This window comes from Carcharodon carcharias, chromosome 2 (assembly GCF_017639515.1).
Source record: "Carcharodon carcharias isolate sCarCar2 chromosome 2, sCarCar2.pri, whole genome shotgun sequence".
Taxonomy (NCBI): Eukaryota; Metazoa; Chordata; class Chondrichthyes; order Lamniformes; family Lamnidae; genus Carcharodon; species Carcharodon carcharias.
Window position 1 is genome coordinate 50,494,836 of NC_054468.1, and position 23,129 is coordinate 50,517,964.

General features: G+C 44.5%; 1 protein-coding gene across 3 annotated transcripts in view; it reads right to left on the reverse strand.

Moving 5' to 3' along the window:
* The window catches only part of usp13 (ubiquitin specific peptidase 13), a 104,102-nt gene that overhangs the window by 32,467 nt on the left and 48,506 nt on the right, over positions 1 to 23,129 (reverse strand). For all 3 annotated transcript variants that reach the window (XM_041216032.1, XM_041216023.1, XM_041216042.1), the window contains exons 8-11: positions 22,165 to 22,352; positions 15,177 to 15,248; positions 11,701 to 11,794; positions 1,783 to 1,908 (exon numbers count right to left, since the gene is read on the reverse strand). In XM_041216032.1, coding sequence (XP_041071966.1) covers positions 1,783 to 1,908; positions 11,701 to 11,794; positions 15,177 to 15,248; positions 22,165 to 22,352 — 480 coding nt within the window. The remainder of the gene's footprint in view (positions 1 to 1,782; positions 1,909 to 11,700; positions 11,795 to 15,176; positions 15,249 to 22,164; positions 22,353 to 23,129) is intronic.

Sequence of the window (23,129 nt, forward strand, 5' to 3'; positions counted from 1 at the left end):
AGGTTGCCAAGTTTTGGATCATCTGCAAATTTAAAATTGTATTCCTTATACTCAAATCCAAGTCATTTATACATAACAAAAAAAAACTCATTCACTCTTCCACTCTGCTCTTTGACTCACCCCCCACTAGTACTCCCTTGGTCTCACCCCACCCCTGTGCCCAGCCTTGGCACGGCTTGTGCTACAGGCAGTGACAGTGTAAAAATAAGGCAAAAGCAGTTTATACTGACTTCAATGTCCAGGAAGAAGTCTACCTTTACCAGGTGCACACCACTTATGTGAACATTCTAAATTCCTGCTGGTGGAGCACTTAATTTGGAAGGGAAGCAAGATTCTGGTGTGTTGGCCTTTTAATAAGCATTCATGAGATGCAAATGGGTTCCCAAACATAATTCTGTGGGACACCTGACCTGCCTTTAAACCGCCATGAAAGTCAGAACAAGATTCCAAACTAATTTCCCACTGTAGGGAAACTGATTTTTGGCCTCCTGCCAAATGTTGCTTCCCCACCTACCACGATTCCCAATGCAAGCAGGAGCAGATGATTTTGCTCTCTCTCTCTCTCTTACACCTACGACAAGTACGTCCCCAAGTTACCACCAATCATTTAATGTGCTTCTATTTTACAAATGAGTTTGTTATGTGGTACAATATCAAATCCCTTTTGAAAGTCCATCTCTGCAACAACTCACTTTCTTTGATTAACCCTCTCTGATACTTCATCAAAGAACTCAATCAGATTAATCAGCCTTTAATGAATCTCCATTGGTTGCCCTAATTAATCCATGCTTCTCCAATTAAATTTGTTGGTAAATATTTAGATTCACTTCTTTAAAAAAAACTGTTTAGATTAATATTTTGGAGAACAACATTTTATCTGCCAAACAGAAAACAGAATGGTAACACTGAAAAACCAATATTGCAATGGTGTGAATTATTCCCAGAACATATGCAGACAAGCGGGTTAAATTTTTGAAAGACAGCCCAAGATACTTACGCCATTTTATATCACATAAGAGCCTTGAAGAACCCAAGTGTGGCAACTGAAACGTGTTTGTTTTATTCAAATGGTTTGTCTTTATTGTGCATTTATATGGTCTTTAAAACATTAGTATAATTGTTCTTTCTTTTTAAAGAAAATAATGTTGTTCATTCTTCAAAATAGTTTCCATCTTATCCAAGTGGTGTGTTCCATTTCAATTACATGTTGTGTCCAAGATCAAGGGGCATGCTTTGAAGGTTAATTTTAAATCAAAATGCTTTTCATTTGAATGTTTTTCCAAGAAATGTTGGAAAATCACAAAAAGGAACCGAAAGCCCAATAAAAACAATGTGGAACAGATAAACCACACTTTATATGAGATTGGAAGTTTGTTTGAGCTCCAGTTTCCAGAAGATTTAATGGAACAAAAGTTCAAGACTGAATTACCGAATGGAAACTGAACTAAAAGCAGTGGTGCATTACAGCTAAAGTTGACATTATTTGTTCTGATTAAGATTAATATTGGACTTGAAACGTTAACTCTGTTTCTCACTTCACAGATGCTGCCAGACCTGCTGACTTTTTCCAGCATTTTCTGTTCTTATTCCAGATTTCCAGCATCCGCAGTATTTTGCTATTATATTATTGATATTATGTTACCCAGTAACAGATCCTATTCTTTCTTTGTTTAATAGAGCAATCTATCAGGAAGAGAGCTGGAAGCATCCATATCAAACCTACTAGAATCAATGTTTGAAACTGAGGAAAGGACAAGTTATTGTTACCAGTTAGTGACTTACAGTTACAAGGTTGATCAAGTGCATGAAGAATTCCAGCGCATCCTGCTGTCGATTTGATGAAAATTCTGGATGTCCTTTTCCAACTAAAGCTTTAAACATTCTGGGCATCATCCCTTGTGGGTGAGGCTGCAATTAAGAAAACAGAGTCAAAAACTTGTTATTTTATCAAATTTCAGCAGCATGAAACAAAGGAAGGTAAATGAGTGGAGATACAGATCAGTCATAATCTAACTGAATGATGGAAGAGGCTCAGGTGGTTGAATGGCTTACACCCATTCCCTCATTCCTGTGATACTTCAATGCAGTAGATTGAAACTCAAGCACCTGAACTGCCCTGCCTACTAGTCAATCATTGTCTAAACCTTAGTCATTTACATATTAACAATGGGCTTTGACATTTACCTCCACAAAGGGAATGTAAAAATATGTATACAAACATTATTTCTGACTTTTTTCCTTCAATGCAAGGGTCTCATCATTTTGTGAGCACATAGGTTCAAGGTCCACCATCGCAGCTGGTAGAATTTGAATTCAATGAATAAATCTGGAATTGAAAGTTAGCTTCAGTAACGTTAACCATGAAACGATCATCGATTATTGTAAAAATCAATCTGGTTTACGAATGTCCTTAATGGGAGGAAATTTGCCGTCCTTACCCGGTCTGGCCTACATGTGACTCCAGACCCACAATGGTTGACACAAAAACAAAGTGCTGGAAAAACTCAGCAGGTCTGACAGCACCTGTGGAGAGAAAGACAGAGTTAACGTTTTGAGTCCATTTGACTCTTTTCAGAGCCCTGAAGAATCATACAAACGCGAAACGTTAACTCTGTCTTTCTCTCCACAGATGCTGTCAGGCCTGCTGAGTTTCTCCAGCACGTTTTGTTTTTGTTTCAGATTACCAGCGTCCGCAGTATTTTCCCTTTATCACAATGGTTGACTCTTAACTACCCTCTGAAGTGGCCTAACAAGCAGCTCAAGGGCAATTAGAGATAGGGAACAAATGCTGAGCTTGCCAGTGATGTCCACATCCCAAGAATGAATAAAGGAAATAAAAATACACCATTTTTCATTGCAAGAGGAGCAGCAGTCCACCTGATCCCTTCCAGGCCTCTGCCATTGTTAATTCAAATTTAACAACCAAATGATGTGAAGAGATGTGAGGCCACATTAATTTCTTGTTGCATCTCCTTCCCTACATTCAGCACTTCCTCCTGATTAGAACCTCACTCCTTGTTGAACTGTGGTCATAAATCTGCAGTTTTTCACTCCAAAGAAATGGCAGAACATGTTCAAGTTCTACATGTCCAGACTGAAGTAGAGTACAAATTTAAATCAGTCATGTAGTATCAGTGAGAGCAACAGCAACCGTTTTTGATGTAACATAATAGTGCAGCAACCTGACAAGGCCCTGACCAAAGGCTCTATGACTGAAGGCATAGACATTGGATTTGGCACAAATCAGAGCCAAAAGATAGAAAGGAATTAAAAAGAAATGGAAACAGGAGTGGAACAATCAAGCACGAACAAGTAAAATCTGAAAAAGAAACAAGAGAGCAAGAGAAAAATAGGAACAGAGTGAATTAGGTGATTTTCACCTGGGCAGACATTGGGGGAAGAATTTTGGGGCTGGCAAGCGGGGGCAGGGCCCGCTCGCCGATGCATAAAAAGATGCACGGTGACATCGGGCGTGCATCCCAAGGTCATCGCGCGTCAATTAGGTTGTCAGTTTTGCGGGCATGCAGCCGAGTTTGCTATATGCCCGCCGAACTGTCAAAGGCCTATTAAGGCCCTTAGGAAAGTAATTAAAGTTGTTAAGAATGCTGTCTGTCCAACCTTAAGGTTGGCGGACAGGTGAAGAGCCCAGACGGCTTTCACATTTTTCATGAAACCTCATCCACAGGCAAGATGAGGTTTCATGAAGGGTTTATTAATTAAATAAAACATTTTGAAAACGTTCATTGACATGTCCCAGCTCATGTGACAGTGTCACATGAGGGGACATGTCTTAAAATATTTTATTTTCTTCATTTAAATTTTTAAACCTTCAACTAATCTCCGAGGCACCTCTGTGCCTCAGGGAGATTTCTGCACTCTTTCCCACACATACGTGAAAGAGCGCACTCCCGACTCAGGGAATCCAACCCCCCCCCCCACCACCTCCCCAGCCACACAGGGAGCACTCAGCGCCTCTGGGCGCGCATCATGCTGGGCGGGCCTTAATTGGCCCACCCACTTAAAATGGCAGCGCGCTAATCGGGTTCGTGCCCACCCCCACACAACCCCCCCGATGGGGGGAAATTTCTGCCCTGGGTATGTAATGGCAGGGTTTACACTACAATGATAGGGTCTACACTACACAATGAGGCCCTTATCATTTTCATGGTCAGAGCTCATTTAACTATTTTGGGCAAGTTGCCAGGAACTCACTGGTGGCGGAAGAGGCCAAGAGAATCTAATGACTCTTGCGTGGTGTGGGTCCTAATATTGATTAGTTGGCAGTGGCCCGAAGGTTTTTGTGAAGTTAGGAGGAGCACTTGTTATCCTCTTGATCCCACAAAACCTATTCTAAAAATTCTGTGCTTTTTCCTGAGCAACCTCAAGCTTGCCTTTTAAAGACTGCTGGTTATGCCGCCTGATGTGTTGTACCAACAGGCGGAGCTTGCACAGAGCATATCTTACCATTGGTACACAAAAAATGACACAGGGTGCTACACAGGGTGGTGTAGGACCCTCATTTAATAAGGTATTTTTGGGTGGGAGCACTGACTGCCCATTTCAAGGCTCACCAGAAAATCACAACAGCGGAACCTCAGGCTGCTAATAAGCAGGCAATTTATTTTTCAGTTTTCAACTACCAACTGTCACATCTTCCATAATTAACAGGCCAGGCTTGAAAAAGGTTTCAATCACCTGTATAATGCAGCATTTTGTGATATGCAGCCATTGTCACCTGTAACAGCCTGAGAGAATTCAGTGGCAAGAAAGTTCAGGGCTGAGGTTACTTTGAGAGCCATTGACTAAGCATGCACCCCCCTCCCAATCCACCCCTGCTCCAACATGCAGCAAGTCCAATCCAGGAGCAATGTTGTAACTCTGGAGAACACAACTTCATCCTGAACCGCTCCACAGAGATTCAAAAAGACTACTCTTGGTCTCTAGAGCCTATGTGCTGGGGATGGCTTCCCCATTACATGCTGCCTTCTGAGTGGCCCAGCCACAAGTGGTGCTGGTGATTGTTCAAGCAAATGTTCCTCCCTTTCATAAGTCTTCAGTAGCTTCTACTCACTAATCCTGCTGGGTCCAACAGGGTGGAGTTCAATTTTAGATTAAAATGCTAAGCAGGTCTGAACAATGGACATTACTTATACATCTAACTTAGTCTGAACAGAAAAATATTCACATTAATATAACAACTGGTGTGAACGGTTGAGGAATGCTGCACTAAATAACCAAACATGATTTTAAATGCCTGCATGCACAGCTCCCTGAGGTGGGTAGCGTTAAAATTAAGGCTTAAGTCTTTAAACAGAATTAAACCTAAACAAAATATAAAAAAGAAAATCAAACACCACACTCCCAGAAGAAATTATAATGTAATTAACCATCCAGTGTTTGAACAGACACGTGAAGCATTAAATTTTACGAATCATTTGCAAGTCAAATTCATTCAAATTGGGACCATCTGGCTGCCCTAGCTGTTGCTGCTGACACATTTGCTATGCCTCATTTGCATAAATAAATCAGGCTGTAGTTGTGCCTGTGATGTATTGGAAAATAACCTTTGCATTTGTTGCACATCTTTGGTATTCGATTTAGAACTACAGGACAGGATTTAATCCAGGAGAATGAAATCATTAATGTAGATATTCTGAAACATTACTGCACCAATCCAAACTGTTATCCATTCATTACATTGATTAAATTACAGTTTTATTCAACTCAAGCATGGCAATAACCACTAACTTCAGTTTCTTGTTAAATGTGCCATTATTGTAAATAAAAAGTCTGGTACACTAATTTAAAGCACCTCAAAATTACAGTGCAAGGCCCATAGTCAAAAGAGTATTTTTATTCTCAATGCATGGCATCAATATAATTAAACAACATACATTGCCAGCTTCTCCCTCCAGCTATTATTGGTCACCAAAGTTTTATTTGCAGAAACTTTACAAAGTTACATTGCTAAATAATCAGTCACCAGCACTCAATGTTTCTTAACATTTCTATAAATCTTCATTAGTTTAGTTCAGATATGTTAAAAAAAACCAGAGATCAACAAATATGGAAGCATAAAGCTGGCGGGAACAGCCATCAATTAAATTATACATCTCTGCACAAGGGAAAAAGTGTCAATTCAATCAAAAACTTCCAAATAAAGTCTGGTCCACAGCAAACAGGGGTTTTCCCCTCAGTGCACTAAGTATGATGGCAGACTTCAAAGTCATAATTTCACCCGCTGGCCGCAATATCGGGTTTGCGCACCATATCGTCTGCTTCCCACCTCATTAAATGTGCGCTCAAAGGGAACATGCCTGATTACTGGCGGGCAGTCTCTGATCCGCCCACTCCACTGAGAGCTCACTGCTTCCTCACTCTGGGCGCTATATTTAAAGTGAAGCTGCGTACAGCGTTCTCAACGTCTGCAGGCCAGGACTGCTCCACTGAAGACATCGCCTTGAGAGCCAAGAAGACAGCAGCCCCCAAATTCAGTGACACCTCACCATAACACCTTTTGGACACATTCGAGGCCCGCTGCAATGTTCTCTACTCCCACTCTGGCAACAGGAGGTCCAACAAGTTCACAAATCCGGCTTGAGAAGCAGGGTCACAGTGGTCAGTGCCAATGCTGCACAGACAAGGTCAGGCACGCAGTACAGAAAGGGGATGAAGGATGAATGATGCCAGGTAAGTCAACCATCTCATCACTCTCAATTCACACACTCACATGCCCATCATATATTCACTGGCATCTCACTCACTGCCAACTCAAGGGACATCACCACACATAACCTCACATCTCCATCTGGGCCCATCTCCTCTAGAGATCGTGTCCTTATCCCGCCAATGGTTCCCTTCACCACCCATACGTGCCAGGCCATCTTATCATCTACCCTGGCTTGCGTCTAGCTCACACTCTCTCGATCTGTCTTTATGCAGAACAAGATTGCACACAATCACAGGGAGCGGTTCCACACTAGGGAAGGAGTGTCAGAACTCAAGGTCCCCTCTCAGTTTGAAAATCGAGCCACTGAGCTGGCCGGAGAGGACGTAGATCGTCCCTGCGGTGATGGTGAGGTTGGCTGCAAACACCCACGTGAGAATCCTGCACCAACTCATCCCTCAGACAACCATACTATGGGTGCATTGTCCTGTTTTAGAGTCACCTACCATGCACTAATTATTTTTTACTTACTTTCACAAGAACTTCAGTTAAGAAGAACCTGAGTGAGCACAGAGTCAACCAGCCAGGCCCTTAACTCAAGCCCCAACACCTTGGATGAGGATCCTGAGGATACCACAGCAGTAGACCTGTCACAGCGCTCACCCACACCCTCCACCAGCGCAGAGACACACACCTTGGTGGGACCTTGTTCTGGAGCGGGCTCGGGGTCACAATCTGGTGAGCACAGCACACAATCTGGTCCACAGCAGGCGGAGGCAGGGACATCCGAGCTTGCCGACACTCAGCATCCGAGTCAGATGATGAGCCTCTGGACTCGGTCCTAAATCAGCTGGGGAGCAACAATCACAGGAACATCAGGGAAGGATGTCAGCTGCATTCCTCAGATTTCATCGGACAATGGAGGGGTACCTCGGTCTCACTCCAGCTGCCCCATCTCCTCAAGGAGTCAGCCAGGGGCCCCGTAGGGAGGTGAACCAGCAGATGGATACCCCTGGGCCATCCATCCAGGTGACTCCAACTAATCCCAATCCCTTCTTCCTGTGACGCCATCACCTCCATCTCCACAGGCCGAGGAGGTTCCACCTACCCCAGAGCAGGACACCAAAGCAGGCCAGGTCCCTCCAGGTTGTGGCCTTCCAGAGAACGCTGGCCAAAGTCATCACAGACAACAGGGTGCAGCAGTCAGCAGGCTGCCTCCACCTCAGCTCTGGATGTCGGGGAGGCACCCAGACTTGGCGGTAAGGTTAGGAAAGTTAAAAAAAAATTAGGAGCACAACAGTATCAGAGGTATTCACAGCATGTTTGTAAAGTACACAAATGTAAATAAAATTGCACCTATCTCACATCTCTTGCATGTGCCTCCTTTTAATGATTAGCTGCACTGAGGTTAATCTGGTGTAATACCACAGTCCGTGCCCCACTTACCGCAGATGTCACCATCATCTATGTAGTGTGCTTCCACATCATAGTGTGCGTCCCTTTTTCAGATTATTCTTGACATCAGTGATGCCGTGAGATGTGTGATGCTAATTGCGAATGGTGATTTTTTGACAGTCAACAGGGCCTTTCAGCATGCTCTGGACCCGCACATTATAGCTTTAGACAGTATTGAGGGAAGCAATGGGATAGGAGCGAGGATGTACTGAAGCTGATGTCTGCTCTTCGTTAGCAACGACTCACGACCTTGAGGGCTTCATGGCGTCTGAGAATTTTGGAGCTCGCAAGGGTTGGGGCCGGCCATGAGGGCACAATGTGTGTCTTAAAGAGGAGGGATTTTAATGTTCTGGCACTCCAACGGTTGAATATTGTCATCTTCAGGTGGTCCAGATGCATGAGGAGAAAAGCAGGCCAGCATGCCTAACTGAGAGTGCCGGATATAAATGCGATAGCGAAGGTGACACAGAGGACTGAGTCATCTTAGAATAGATGCACACCTGTGGAACCTTCTTGACTGCCTTGGCCCAAGTGTCATCTATCAGTTTCACCATCAACATTGCACCCAGTGCATTGTCCCATTGCTAGAGATGGATCTCCTTGAGGAGCTTTGTCAGGTTGAAAGCATACAACTACAAGCCCACTGAGGATATTGGAACAGCTCCTGGCTCTTGTAGGCTGCCTTAGCGATTGGGATGCTGGAGAGATGCTCGAAGAGGCAGTACCTTCTGGTGTCTGATGTCGGGACTCCCCCCCCCTCTAGTTAGCACCTCATCTCAGCAAGGACACATGCTTCCGAGGCTTCATCATCCTTTAAAGGATCAGGACAATGTGAGCTTCATGTGTGACTATCCATTCTCATTGAAGTGTATGGTTGAAATGAGGGGAATAACAATGCTGGTGTTCATGTTGGCCCATGATGGAGGGCACTTGTCCAAGAGGGTACTCACTACAACTCATCATCCTCCTCGTAGAATCTGGGGTCGATGAAGGCCTCACATGCATGCCTGCCACATCTGACCCAAGCTACGGCCTCTTTCCCAAAAGCCTCAGCTTCCTCAAACTCAACACCCTCACCCCCTTCAATGTTCTCATCTGAGGAGATGTGGAGCTCCTTCCATGTCAGTATCTGGCAAGTCCACCCACTTTGCAGCACCAGGTTGTGCAGCGCACAGCAAGACATGATGATTGGTGAGACCCTCTGGGGAGTGTACTGGAGTGCTCCACCAGATCTGTCCAGACATCAGAATCGCATCTTTAAGATGGTCTGCTTCACCAATGTTTGGTAGCAGCATGAGTATCGTTGTACCTTTTCTCTGGAGGATTCTGTGGCCACTGATAGGTATCTTCAGCCACATTCTTTACAGGTACCCTTCGTCACCAAGGAGCCAACCCTGGACCCTGTGTCGGGGATCTGGGATCTACTCAAGATGTATGAGTCATGGAAGCTTTCTGGGTGTCTGGTGCAAACCTGCATGATAAGCTTCTTGTGGTCGCAGACCAGCTGGTTCATTGAGTAGGTGAAAGCCTTTCCTGTTTATGTATTGGAGTGTGTGTTTCCAAGGAACTTTTATAGCCATGAGTGCAGTTGATGGCACCCCACACCTATGGGAATCTGGAAATCTCTGCAAAGTCCACTGCTCTGGCGTCCTGGTGTGCCTGATCTCTGTCAAAGTTGACATAATTGGCAAAAAGGGCATCTGTGACCTCATGTATGCATTTGTGAGTGGATGTTTGAGAGATCCCATAGAGATCCCCTCTAGAGCCCTGGAAGGAGCCACTCACAAAGAAGTTCAGTGCAGCAGTCACTTTCACAGTCAGTGGCAATGGATGCCCTCCCAGTCCCATTGCACCAATTCCTGGAGAAAGTGGCAAATGTGAGTCACCGGATCCCTGGACATGCGGAGGCATTGGTGACACTGTCTCCCACTCACCTGCAGAAAAGACATGCCCATCTTGTGATTGCATGACGTCTCTTTGATCTCAACCCTCCCCATCTTGCGGGCACTTGAGCAGTCTGACATATACCTCCCCTCCCCCTTCCAACACGCTCAAATGCCCCCACAATACCTTTTCCCCAACTAAAGGCTGCAGATGCCTCCCCTGACCGAGTGTGCCAACCACGGCCCAGTAAGATGCCAGAAACCCCCCGGACCAACATGCATGATGTTACAACAATGCCCTGTGCGCAACATCCTGGGCATGACTGAGACTGGACTGACAACCCTGGTACAAGGACAGTCTTTGCAAGCTCAACATTGAAGCACTTCTTCACTCAGCAATTCTCCCATTCTAGCCCAAATTCGCTTATGTCATTTTGTCACCGACTCTCTCCCCATCGTGGCACTGAGGACGCTTCCCCATTGCACCCCTGTCATGTGCCTGAGCGCAATCTTCCCTATTACTACCCCGCAATGGAGGCCCTATCCTCTAGCCCCTTCCCTTGCCTCAGGCCCATTTCCCCACATCCCCAGCGAAGGTCTTACCCTGCAGCATGCTAAAAGCCACCCTGCTGGTCTGGTGGATAGAGACTTGCCTCTGACACCCCCCTGAAAGCAATGTGGTGCTGCCTGCAAAGCCTGGTGTTGAATCTGAATTGCAAGAACACTGCGCAGTGCAAGGTTAACCTCCATAATGTTAAGAGTCCTTAAAAATCTGTTGGAAAGCAATCCCAACAATTATGCCTGGATCCTGTTCAGATAGCCTGTGTCGCTGATTCCAGTGGGCTTTTCTGAGTCAGGGGAAGGTTCTTTATTTCACACTCTAACCACATATGCCTGTACATCCAGGGATGCATCTTATGTATCTGCCTGACCCCAAAGCTATAATACAATGTCCTTTCAAGGGCAGTAGTCGGTGCCCCACATCCTCAACCTTCCTCAAGAAGAGTTCACCAGCCTTTAATTAGGGAACCACTTTCACAATTGCATTAACTTAAAAAAAAAAATTGGGATTCCATTTCGGGATCCAAGCAATGACCCTGGCCTGAACTCTCAGGTGAAGCGCACGTGCACCCTTCAAGATGTAGTATTTCTATTCTCTCTGGGCATACCAGCTGCCAATCCTATTTTGATCTGCTCCTAAGTCCCAAGCCAGGGAGTCCTAACCCTCGCCCCTATCCCCTCCGACTGGCATGGCAAGAGCAGATGTAGCATCTGCTCCTTAGAAAACCCAGCAGAATCCCCAATATCAGCCTGGGACTCAGTACACCTGAGCAATGGTCTATTTTCTGGTCCTTCTACTGTGCTCCTATAGGAGCTCTAGCAAGTGTGTAGTGTAAGAATGGAGTATTTTTGGCTCCAAGTCTGCCCATAAGTTACTTAAAATAATTTTTGAAAGAAATTCCAAGGACTTAATTACCACTTTGGTATAGGAGCCATCACTACTTGGAGTACTCAAAGTAGAATTGCTTGCATCAGGTTCAGCATGAGATGCCTAAAGCTGTGTCAATGTTACACAATACTCTCCTCTTAAGGTTACCAGCATGCAATACTATATGGTGTGAAACTAGTTATTGTTCTTTGCACATCCTCTGTGACATACCTAGGTGTCAAGTTAGCACACAGGCAATAAAATACCTTGTATTCTTCTTTCATCACCTGTTCAATCACCTCAGATTTCATTGGAGGTTTGGAGTACTGGCCTGAGAGAAGTCCATGTCCCAGCTTGGCCCTGCACAAAGTCAGAATGATCAGTTCAATTATCTACAAGAAGCACATGTTCATATCTTGCTGTGTTATGTATAATGCAATTTTCAAATACTGCTTCCAACGCAAAATTATTTTACACAATTTTCATTCCAGGTGAATGCAGTCTTGTTCCAATATTCTGAGGCAGCCACTAATGCTGAGCATCTCTAGGCTGCATCAACCACTAGGTCATATTTTGTATTCCTAAAGAACAAAACAAGTCCTGTGGAGATGTCAAGCTGTGAAATTGGAAGGAAAAAAGTGGAACAAATTCTGGAGTGGTATTGGTACAGGAAAGGAGTAGGTCAGGTGCTCGAGAAACAAATAGGTCATGGCACATCAGGGTGACAAGAGACTGAAACTATGGAACAATATGAAAATATTAATGACCCTCTGGGACTGAAGGAGATACCATTAAATCATGCAAATTGGTCTATATCTGCTCTTAGAGGTGCTCCATCTAGTGGAGTGATCGTGAATTGACAAAGTGAAACAAACAAATGAGTACATTCAGTCATTTAGGTCTAGGGTCAAAATGTGTGATTTTTTATTAGGAAACAGCACACCACTTTGATCACTACCAAGCTTCACATAAATCTGCATTCCAACAATTTTTTTTGGATTTATTTCTGATGTTTTCATCAAAAGTGAAAAGAAAATAAACTTTTGAACACATGAATCAGCCATGACTTGCAAAAAGGAACTGAATAATTATCTGAAGTGAGAAAATTTGCAGAGCTGCAGGGAAAAGGCAGAGTCATGCAACTAGCTGAGTTGCTCTTGCTAAGAACCAACATGGACATGATGGGTTGAATGACCTCCTTCTACATTGTAACTGTTCGATGATTTTCTTAAGCGTGTTTTGCAGCAAATGTCAATTGACCACAGCTGCACTGATGCCTATTATAACATGAGAGAGCTGGCAAAGACAAATTGTGACATTTTCCTCAATCTTGATCAAAAGAATTATGCCCATGTTCTAAATTCATGAGAAGTTACCTTCAAAATTCACTATTTATTCAGCTTTCTTATTGTACAACATTTGCAAAGCCATATTTTGCACAAAACGCCCATGATAAGTTAATGCAACCTTTTTATAATTCATGTTCACATTTTTTTTAAAAACTGCTTAAAATGATTTTTCCACTCTTTATAAGTCCATTCACAACTTTAGTCATGTGTTTAGTACAGAACTTCAATATTGCTGAAAAGAGAGACATGCTGTCAAAGCTTGGTGCCTCACACTTATCGTGACAAACTGTCCTCAATTTCCACGCCACCATCCTCCACATTTGAAGGATCAGCCCCCACCATTTCCACCAGCTCCAGCATAATGCCATCACCAAACACAGCTTCCCCTCCCCTTCCCATCAGTATTCTGAAGGGACCATTCCCTCTGTGACACCTTGGTCCACTCCTTAATCACCCCAACACCTCATCCCCTTCCCACAGCATTTTCCCCTCCAAGTGCAGGAGGTGTAACACCTTCCCTTTTACCTCTTCTCTCCTTACCATCAAAGGCCCTAAACAATCCTTCCAGGTGAAGCAGTGATTTACTTGTACTTCTTTCAAGTTAATATACTGTACTCGCTGTTCACAATGTGGCGTCGTTTACATTGGGGAGACCAAACACAGATTGGGTGATCTCTTTGTAGAACACCTCCACTCTGCAAGCATGACCCTGAGATTCCAGTTGTTTGCCATTTTAATTCACTGCCTTGCTCTCAGGCTCACATTTCTGTCCTCAGCCTGTTGCAGTGTTCTAGTGAAGCTCAATGCAAGCTGAAGGAACAGCACCTCATCTTCTGTCTAGGCACTTTACACCCTTCTGGAATCAGCAATTTCAGACCGTGAACTCTACCCCCACTTTGATATTTTTTTTTTTGCTATGTGCTTTTTTGAATCTTGTTTTTCATGTTTTTGCTTTCGGATGAGCTGTTCTTTATTCGGGCATTCACACTCTGGACAAATACATTGTTTTTTTACTACAACTGTTAACACTCCCTTTGCCTTTTGTTCCGTAACATCTTTGTCATTTAGTTCTCCTGCCCTCTGCCGTATTCCAGACCTTCCCTTTTGTTCTTCCCCCTCCCCACTTTTGATGGCACAAAACCCATCACGTTTCTACCTTCCTTCAGTTCTGAAGAAGTCATATTCAACTCAAAATATTAACTGTTCCTGTCACTACAGATGCTGCCAGACCTGCTGAGTATTTCCAACACTTGGTTTTTATTTCAGATTTCCAACATTCACAGTACTTCATTTCTATTATAACTTCACCGTTATTCATTCCTTAATATTTCTAGCCAAGGATGTTACAAAAATGTGATATTCCAACAGAGCAAGTTGGGTCACTCATCATCTCAAAATCATTTTTTCTGCAGGTTATGGCAAGAATGTTCACGTGCCAGTAGTTGCCATTTAAAAAGATTTTAAAATCTCTGAAGTTCAGAGTGCAAACTGAACTGGCTATCAGTTAGTAAAATCTTTGTAAAAGATGGAAACCTTATTCAGAATAATTTCAAAATATTTCTAGTGATTTATGAGCTCATAAATTGTTCTGTGTTTTGTTTGCCCAATTGATGTGAGCAATGTTGCTCCCAAAAAACACAGGGGCGGGCCCCACATGCCAACACATAAAATAATGCGCAGTGATGCCGGGCGTGTGTCCTGATGTCACTGCGCGTCATTGCGGTCTATCTTCAGTGGGCGCGCGCTGGGGGTGGCTTCGCACCTGCTGAACTGTCAAAGGCCTGTTAAGGCCATTTAAAAACCAATTAACGTCATTGACAGGGCTGCCCATCCAATCTTAAGGCTGGCGGGCAGGCGAAGAGCCCAAGTGGCCTTCGTGTTTTGCATGAAACCTCATCCATGGGTGGGATGAGCTTTCATGCAGGTTTTATTAAATTAATAAATACATTTTTCACATTTCATAAACATGTCCCACCTCATGTGACACTGTTGCATGAAGGGACATGTGTAAATAATTTTTAACTTTATTCATTAAAAATTCTCAGTATGCTCTGAATCTCCCTGAGGCAGCTCCTTGCTTCAGGGAGGTTTCTGCGCTCTTTCACGCGGATGTGCAGGCCCCTCTTCCGCCCGCCCACACGGGTAGCGCTACCAGGCGCACGTCACGCTGGCTGGGCCTTAATTGGCCCACACACATAAAATGGCGGCGTGCAGCCGATCGCAGGCGGCGACCAGCTCCGCGCCCACGCCCGAACGGCTCGCCCGGCAGGCAGTAGATTCTGCCCACAATTACAAAGATGCAAACCCTTGTTTTAAATAAATTATTGATAGTTAACAAATTTATTTGAACGCAGCTGGCCAGGTACAATGTTGTTACAAAATCTAATACTTACATCTGTGTATCAAAATCTTGAGTTGGATCTATGGGGGAATAATCAAGTATTCTTTGGAGGTTTCCAACGTATCTGTAAAACAAGTGCACGGTATTTACATTGTAATAGCTTGGATTTCACTTAGATAATAATGGTGAGACTAACAACACTCACCATTTATAAAAGAAGAAACCTAACAGCAACTTGGGCACCTGCAAACATGGAAATCCAGAGGTTGCTGTCAAAAATACACCACTTCTCCATAGAGTGCACTGTGACAGCCCTCATCAATAGAAATCACTGTACTGATGTAAACCTGGGGTACTTATCCACTAGATCCCCACTAAATACACCAGAAAATGTCAGGATTGGTGCATGGGTAGGGGTTGGTGAAATTTTAACTGCATGATAAGCGACTATTACTGCCAAATAACCTCTCTGATGCTGAAAATGTATTTTTATAAATATAGGAGTTCCATTCCTTTAGAAGTTATTTTGTGTTGGAGATTTAAACATATAAAATTAACATAATTCTATTTACTTCTTCTCTGTCACTTTTTTCATCCCATTATTTTTTCACAATCTTTATTTTGCTTTCTGTACATGATTTAAATCTAATTTACTATTTCTGCTTTAAACTGCATGTCAGTGAGGATTCTTCAATGTGATTGGTTGAAGAGCCTCGCTATTTCTTGACCTTCTTACCCACAGCACAGATGCCCTGTAGAGGACACTGCACTGGGTCAAATGCTGGATAATGGCAAGTTTCCACACAAAAGTCCAAGAAAACTCTGTGGGCAGCTGTTAGCGAGGTGAATTGTGATGCCATTCCTTCAAAGCTGACCACAAAGCCTAGGCCAATATGCTTGTTTTATTGAATACTTATTCCTTCAAGTTCTTCTTTCAAAGTATTTTATACAACTCTATTGTTCAAACTAGAAGATAAAAATTGTGGGGAATTGACCAGTTTTTTTTTATAACCAGGAACAGCGTCATATACTTCCATTTCTAGGTAAAGTATGGGCTAACAGAGATCAGAGAGTCAGTCCAAGGTTCAGAGTGCAGAATCCCCACCAAGTACAGGAGAATGCGTCAGCATGATACATTCAGTTTCCACTGTGCTTATCCTTGTTCTCTCAAACATGTTCAAATAGACATCATTAATGAAATAATCGAATTATTTTAGGTTTTAATATGCTTTTAATGGAAAATGGACCAATATTGAGGGTTTTCTAAGCAATACTGCATTACCAGGTATTTTGCGAATAATCACACACCGGTTCATATGGCCCAAGGATTCACTTACTGGAATGGCAAACAGCAAGAGAAATATCTAAAGCTTAACTATATGCTGCCATCATCATTGAATGTTTGTATCACTGTCTAGCATCATGTCCCCACTTATACTAGTAATGTAAAAACTCCTGATGACCAACATCGATGTAACTTTTATATATTTATGGACATATCACTGTTTTTAAATTAAAAGGCAACAATTTGTTAATAAATATCTGACCATTAAAAATGAGTAGAAAATAGATAGAAAAATTACATGACAAATAATCTTGTTAAAAGGTTGCTCTAAAAATCTGTCTATCTAGGACAGCGTGGTGGCAAACTGGGCTACAGTACTGATGATTAGTGCCATGAAAGAGGGGGAAAAGTAGATTTGATACCTACAAAAGACTACAGCATCTCTTGGCAGAGGGAAACAGGATAATTCACACTTAGCTGGTACCTTTAGCACCTTCAAATTGAGTGCCTACATATCTGTCCTATTTAAAGTAGAGATATAATGTCCTGGCAGTTACAGGACAACAACAACTTACATTTATATCACTCCTTTAACATAGTAAAACATCCCAAGGAACTTTACAGAAGCTTTAACAAATAAAATTGCACACCAAGCCATATAAACAGCTATCAGGGCAGATGACCGAGAGCTTAGTCAAAGAAATAGGTTTTAAGGACCATCTTAAAGGAGGAAAGAGAGGAAGAGAGTCAGGAAGGTTTAGGGAGGGAAATTCAGACCTCAGAAACAAGGCAGCTGTAAGCATCGTCGCCCATGGAGTAGTGATGAAAGTAGAGGTTGCATGACAGGCCAGAATTGAAGGAATGCAGAGAACTTGTGGGGCTTTTAGGTCTGGAGGAGGTTCATAGAGTCATAGAGGTCTACAGCACAGAAAAAGGCCCTTCGGCCCATCGAGTCTGCGCCAGTCAAATAAGTACCTAACTATTCTAATCCCATTTTCCAGCACTAGGCCCACAGCCTTGTATGCCATGGCGTCACAAGTGCACATCCAAATGATTCTTAAATGTTATGAGGGTTTCTGCCTCTACCACCCTTTCAGGCAGTGAGTTCCAGATTCCCACCACCCTCTGGGTGAAAAAATGCTTCCTCACATCCTCTCTAAACCTCATGCCCCTTACTTTAAATTACCCCATGGTTATTGATCTCTCCACCAAGGGGAAAAGTTCCTTCCTATCTATCCTATCTATGCCCCTCATAATTTTATATGCCTCAATCATGTCCCCCCTCAATCTCCTCTGCTCCAGGGAAAATAATCCCAGTCTATCCAATCTCTCCTCATAACTAAAACTCTCCAGCCCAGGCAACATTCTGGTAAATCTCCTCTGCACTCTCTCTAGTGCAATCACATCCTTCCTATAATGCAGATTTCAGACAGTTGTGGTTACAGAAATAGGGAGGGATAAGTCCATGGAGAGATTTGAAAACAAGGATAAGAATTTTAAAATTGAGGCATTGCCAGACTGGGAGCCAACGTAAGTCTGTGAGCTCAGAGATGATGAGTGTATAGGGTTTCACTGAGTTAGGATGTATGGACAGCAGAATTCTGGATGAGTTCAAGTTTATGAATGGTAAAAGGTGGGAGGCTGACCAGGAGAGTGCTTGAATAATCAAGCCTTGAAGTAACTAGGCATAATGAAGGTCTCAGCAGAGGATGGACTGAGGCAAGGGCTGTGTCAGGTGATGCGGTCTTGGTAATGGCATGAATATGTGTTCAGAAGCTCATCTCAGGGTCAAATGCAGCTCCAAGGTTGACAATGGTCTTGTTCAACCTTAGGCAGTTGCCAGAGAGGGCGACGAAGACGGTGGCTAGAGATCAGGATTTGTGGTGCGGACTGAAGACATTGGCTAGAATTTTCTGCCACCGCCAGTGCAGGGTTCATGCGGTAGGGAGCAGAGAATACATCAGGATGAAAAATCGGGATCCTGACAACAGGAAATGGCAGCGGAAACTTGCAGTCCCAACAGTCATGGTGGGATAATGACAGGTCGCCATTCCCACCAAAGGCCATCAGGAACCTAACTAACATACAATAAATATGATTAAAAGAGCACCCGACTAGAATTCTCCTCCCACGGCAAATCATCCACCCGGCCAGCGGGAGTTTACGCTGGTCTGAAACATGGCCAGACCAATATGGTGGTGAGATGGCAAGGACATACCGGGAAGGCACAGGTTGCTCCACTTGGTGTAAGACGCACAGCAACCAGGGCAGGGGGAGTTGCAGTGAGTGGGGTGCTGTTACATGAGGTGGGGAGAGGGCAGACTACACGGGGAGTGCTAGAATATGAGGGTGGGGCAAGAGAGAGGGCAGGGAAGTGTGGGAAGGCTAGGGTTTGGGGGAGATGAAACCAGGTAGTCTTGCAGAAGGTGGCATTTGGGGTAAGGGACCTTAGAGCGGTGCAGGTGCTGTGGGAAAGCAGGGGACAGTGAGGGAGGGGGTGTATTCAGAGGGAGGGGTCTGTGGGGTCAATGGGTGGTTGGAGAGGACATGGAGGTGTACATGGATCCTCAGGTGTGCATGACCACGGTGGGCATAGGTACCATGATAGGCATGGGCTCAGGGAAGGCATGTGAGGGGTAACAGTGATGGGCTGAAGGGTGAAGGGGTTGGGGGTTGTTTAAGGTTGACAGAAGAGAAGGTGAAGGTAACACCAGTGGCGGATGGGGGGGTGGGGTGGTTTAGTGGTGATGGGGGCAGGGTGTGGGTTACAGGAGGAGGATAAAGGGTACTGGAGATGGTCTGTACGCTCACACGCACCATCCTAATGCTAAGGCATAGCACTGAGTCCACACCCTCAATGTCCAGCTCAAGAAATGCTTAGGAGGGGGGGGTCAATGGGTGGGCGGAGATGTACTTTAGTTCAACTGGACAATTGAAGGGAATCGCTAATAAGTCATCCTGACAAGGGAAAAATCTTTCTATAGGATCAGAGAGACGAAAGCAAAGGGAACAATGTGCTCCAGAGGCTCCTTGCACATGGTTCTCAAGCACCTTGGCAAAGAGTGATGCCTTCGTGCACAGGTATGATTCAGAGGGATAGACTCAGCCTGGGACAGCACCGTGAAAGGTTGTCAGGGCGGGGGGGACGGTGCGAAAGTTGCACACATGCATTAACACAAACAGCAGCAGCAAGAAAAACCCAGTGTAGGTCTGTGCACATTGCCATCCTGGTGGATGAGGGGCTCCATGGCGTCCAACATCCGCCTCATGGAGCCCTCCATGCATTCACATGTTAGTGCCATGACACCAGAGAGCACACAGATGGACTCCTCTGCCTCACATGCCACTCTGTTAAGGGCTGCTGACACCTCTGCCTGATGGTCCCCCGCATCTCACTGCATCTCCAGCATCTTGTCCATGGCCACTCCCAGAGGCTCATCATCAGACTCAGACTTAGCAGAGGCCTCTTCTCCAGTATCCTCCGATGCCAGTGATCTTGGCTTTAACTGCCTTCTCCTGCTGTGGACATATGTCTGTGTAGTGACCACCAGAGTGTGAAGCCCAACCTAAATTAGATCTATCAGCCACCAAGGTGTGTGTCTCTGAGCTGGTGGAGGGTGCAGGTGAATTTTGTGATGGCTCTACAGGTGAAAATTTGTTATCCTCGTTCTCTTCAGGGGTGTCACGTGGACTGGAGCTGATTTCAGGCATGGGGTCTGGCCTCACACTCTTACTGCTGGCACCTGTAACGGAAAGAGGATGGAATGAATGACTGCATGGCCTGCCTCCTACGTAGCACAGAGCCTCACCCTCAGGTTCCAACTGACAGAGAATGAGCATGCTTCCTCACTGCATGGCTGGGAGTGGATGACTTCATTGTTGGCACACGGACGGTTACAGTCCTCCTCTGCCAGCTTGGTAGGCCTCGGCTCAAACTGTGTGAGGGGGGCAGACTTCTGGCATGCCCCCTCCTGTCTCCTCCGTTCATGCCTGTTGTGCACTGTCTTCTCCTGTGTAAAGGTAGATGGTTTGTGAACACTTCTGATGCAGGCGCAGGTCGCATCCTGCTAATCCTGTCTAATGAGTGACCTTGTGAACCCCCAAGGCCTGAATATCATGTGCAAGGTGCATGTGAGGGGTTTCATGCAGGACAATGTAGGCCACCTGATTGACACCCCATTCAGCACCCTCGCCATTCAGTTCCTCCACCACTGACCCATTGGAAGCTGTGTGTGCCATATGAAAGATGCACTGCTGCTAGTCCTCAAGGGCACTTTGGCAGCACCCTCCAGACCCGCAAGTTCTGGCAGCATTTGCGAGTTACCCTCAACGCAAATACCACTCCGCAATGGCTGTGCCTTGTGTGTGGCTGGGTGAGCAACCCACAGTTGCCTCCCTACCAGCAGACCATACAGACTGCAATGGGGCTGTACGATAGCATACCAGCACCTTGTGAAGGGCTTTTATGCATGGTCAGCACAGATACTGACATTGCCATTGGCGCCCATGTCCCAGTACCCATTTAGCGAGGTGAGTTTGGGGTGCAGAGGGTTCACTTACCCTGGATTAGATCATTCATTCTTTTTCTGCACTGCAAGGCGCTCCTCCTCTGTACAGATGTGGCACTGACCACCCTGATGAACTCCTCGCAGACGGGTGTGGTGAAATGAGTGGGCCTCATCCTCCCATCCCCAGGAAAAAGAATGTCCCTCCTGTTCTCCAAAGCCTGCAGGAGTGTCTCCAGGGAAGCGTTGCTAAAGCACGGGGCCGGTGCCTGCTGCTTCCTGCAGGTCATTCTGTCTTGCAGAGTCCTTACGCTATTCATGAATGAAACATCCATGTGCCTTTTAAATATGGTGCCCAAATATGACGGTGGTGCATATGGCTACCTGCCTGCTCCACCGCGTGATTCTCCTGGAAACTCCTGGCTGCATAATTAATGAGCCCAACATCACTAGGCTCTGTGGCAGGAGTCCCTCTGACTTCACAGACTCACCACGGGACTTCGGCCCAGGGTGGAAAATCCCAGCCCTTTGATGGCCCGGTGCCGGGATCGTCTGGTCAATGTACCTTTGACTGGCCCGCCACATCCCACCATGGGACCGGAAAATCCCAACCAGTAGCTCATGAGACAAGTAATGTGACAGATTAGAGAAACTGGAGGCATTGAGAAAGAAGAGGCTGAGGTAGAGCTGGTGTTGTCAGCATACATGTGGAACTGATTCTGGATGATGTCATCGAAGGGGCCATATGTAGGTGAGAAATAGGAGGGGGCCAATGTTAGATCCTTGGGAGACTCCAGAGGTAATGGTACAGGAGCAGGAATAGAATCCATTGCAGGTGATTCTCTGGCTACAACTGGATGGATAAGAATGGAACCAGATGAGTATAGTCCCAACCAGCTAGGCAACAGAGGAAAGGCAATGGAGAAGAATGGTGTGCCCATCAAAGGATGCAAACTTGCCAAGAAGAGATAGTTTATCACAATCACAGGCACATAGGATGCCATGTGCGATTTTGGTAAAGGGCTGTTTCAGTACTGTGGCAGGGCAGAAGCCTGATTGTAGGGATCTAAATACAGAGTTCCAGAGGCAAGGATTTGGGAGGCAACAGCATGATCAAGGACTTTGGTAGAAGGGAAACTGGGGATAGAGCAACAGGGAATATCTTATAATGAACATTCTACATAAAATGAAAACTTAAAAAATGTCTCTCTAAACAGCATTGTCTTACACAACTTCTGTATAAAACCCACCTTCTCTGAAAGTCAGGGATGCTGAAGATTATCTGCATAACTGAACTGAGGTAGCAGCTGTTTCCAAGATTCTTGATGCCAGTGTATCCAGAACCATATATTGGCTTCAACTTCATACCAGATTCTTGGACCATCTCCCACTCACTGATCCGTGGCTTGATATCGTCAATGGGATTAACATTTTCTGACTATCAAACAGATGTAATAAATAATCACCTGATAATACACTTTGACAAATCCTTATCCAATCCACTTACATTAACCATTACACAGCTGATATCATACAGATGCATTTCTGTACAATGAATGATTACTATCTTGCCTGTCCTATGCAGCTATATTAAAAAGCAACTCTATCTGCTCCAAATTTCCAATGAATCCACTGTGCCTATATGATCAGTGGTTTCACCAACAAGAACGAAAGAAGAAAATGATCAGTGCTAACAAGAACAATGTGATTGCCACCAACCTTACACCCTCCTAATTTTACAAAGCAGTTTTATAAACTACTTAAATATGTATTTACTATATGTATAAAAGTTTAAAATACTTCTGTGCCAACATGTTGTGCTCATGTGCAATATATCTGTTCACATGCAGTTTTTTGTAAAGAATTTAGTCAGTGGGCAGCAAATCCAGCCAGAGGTTCTCTATAATGAGCAGATACCAGTGCCAAATAGGTCACTTTGACTGTAATCAGGTTGAAAGATGAAGGGATGCACTATTGTCATCTCAACCTTTCTTTTGACTCCATAATAGGGTGGTGGGAATAAGACTCTATTACATCTCCTGATCATTTTAACATTCACCAAAAGGTGACTTTCATTTAGTGCAATTTTCTTTGCTTCAGTATGTTTATTCCCATACTGATTTATCTGATTTTATTCCACTGACTCAGCTTCTATTAGCTGTTGTAAATAAGAAAATGACAGGTCCATTATTTTGACCCTGATTAGAAGCATTTC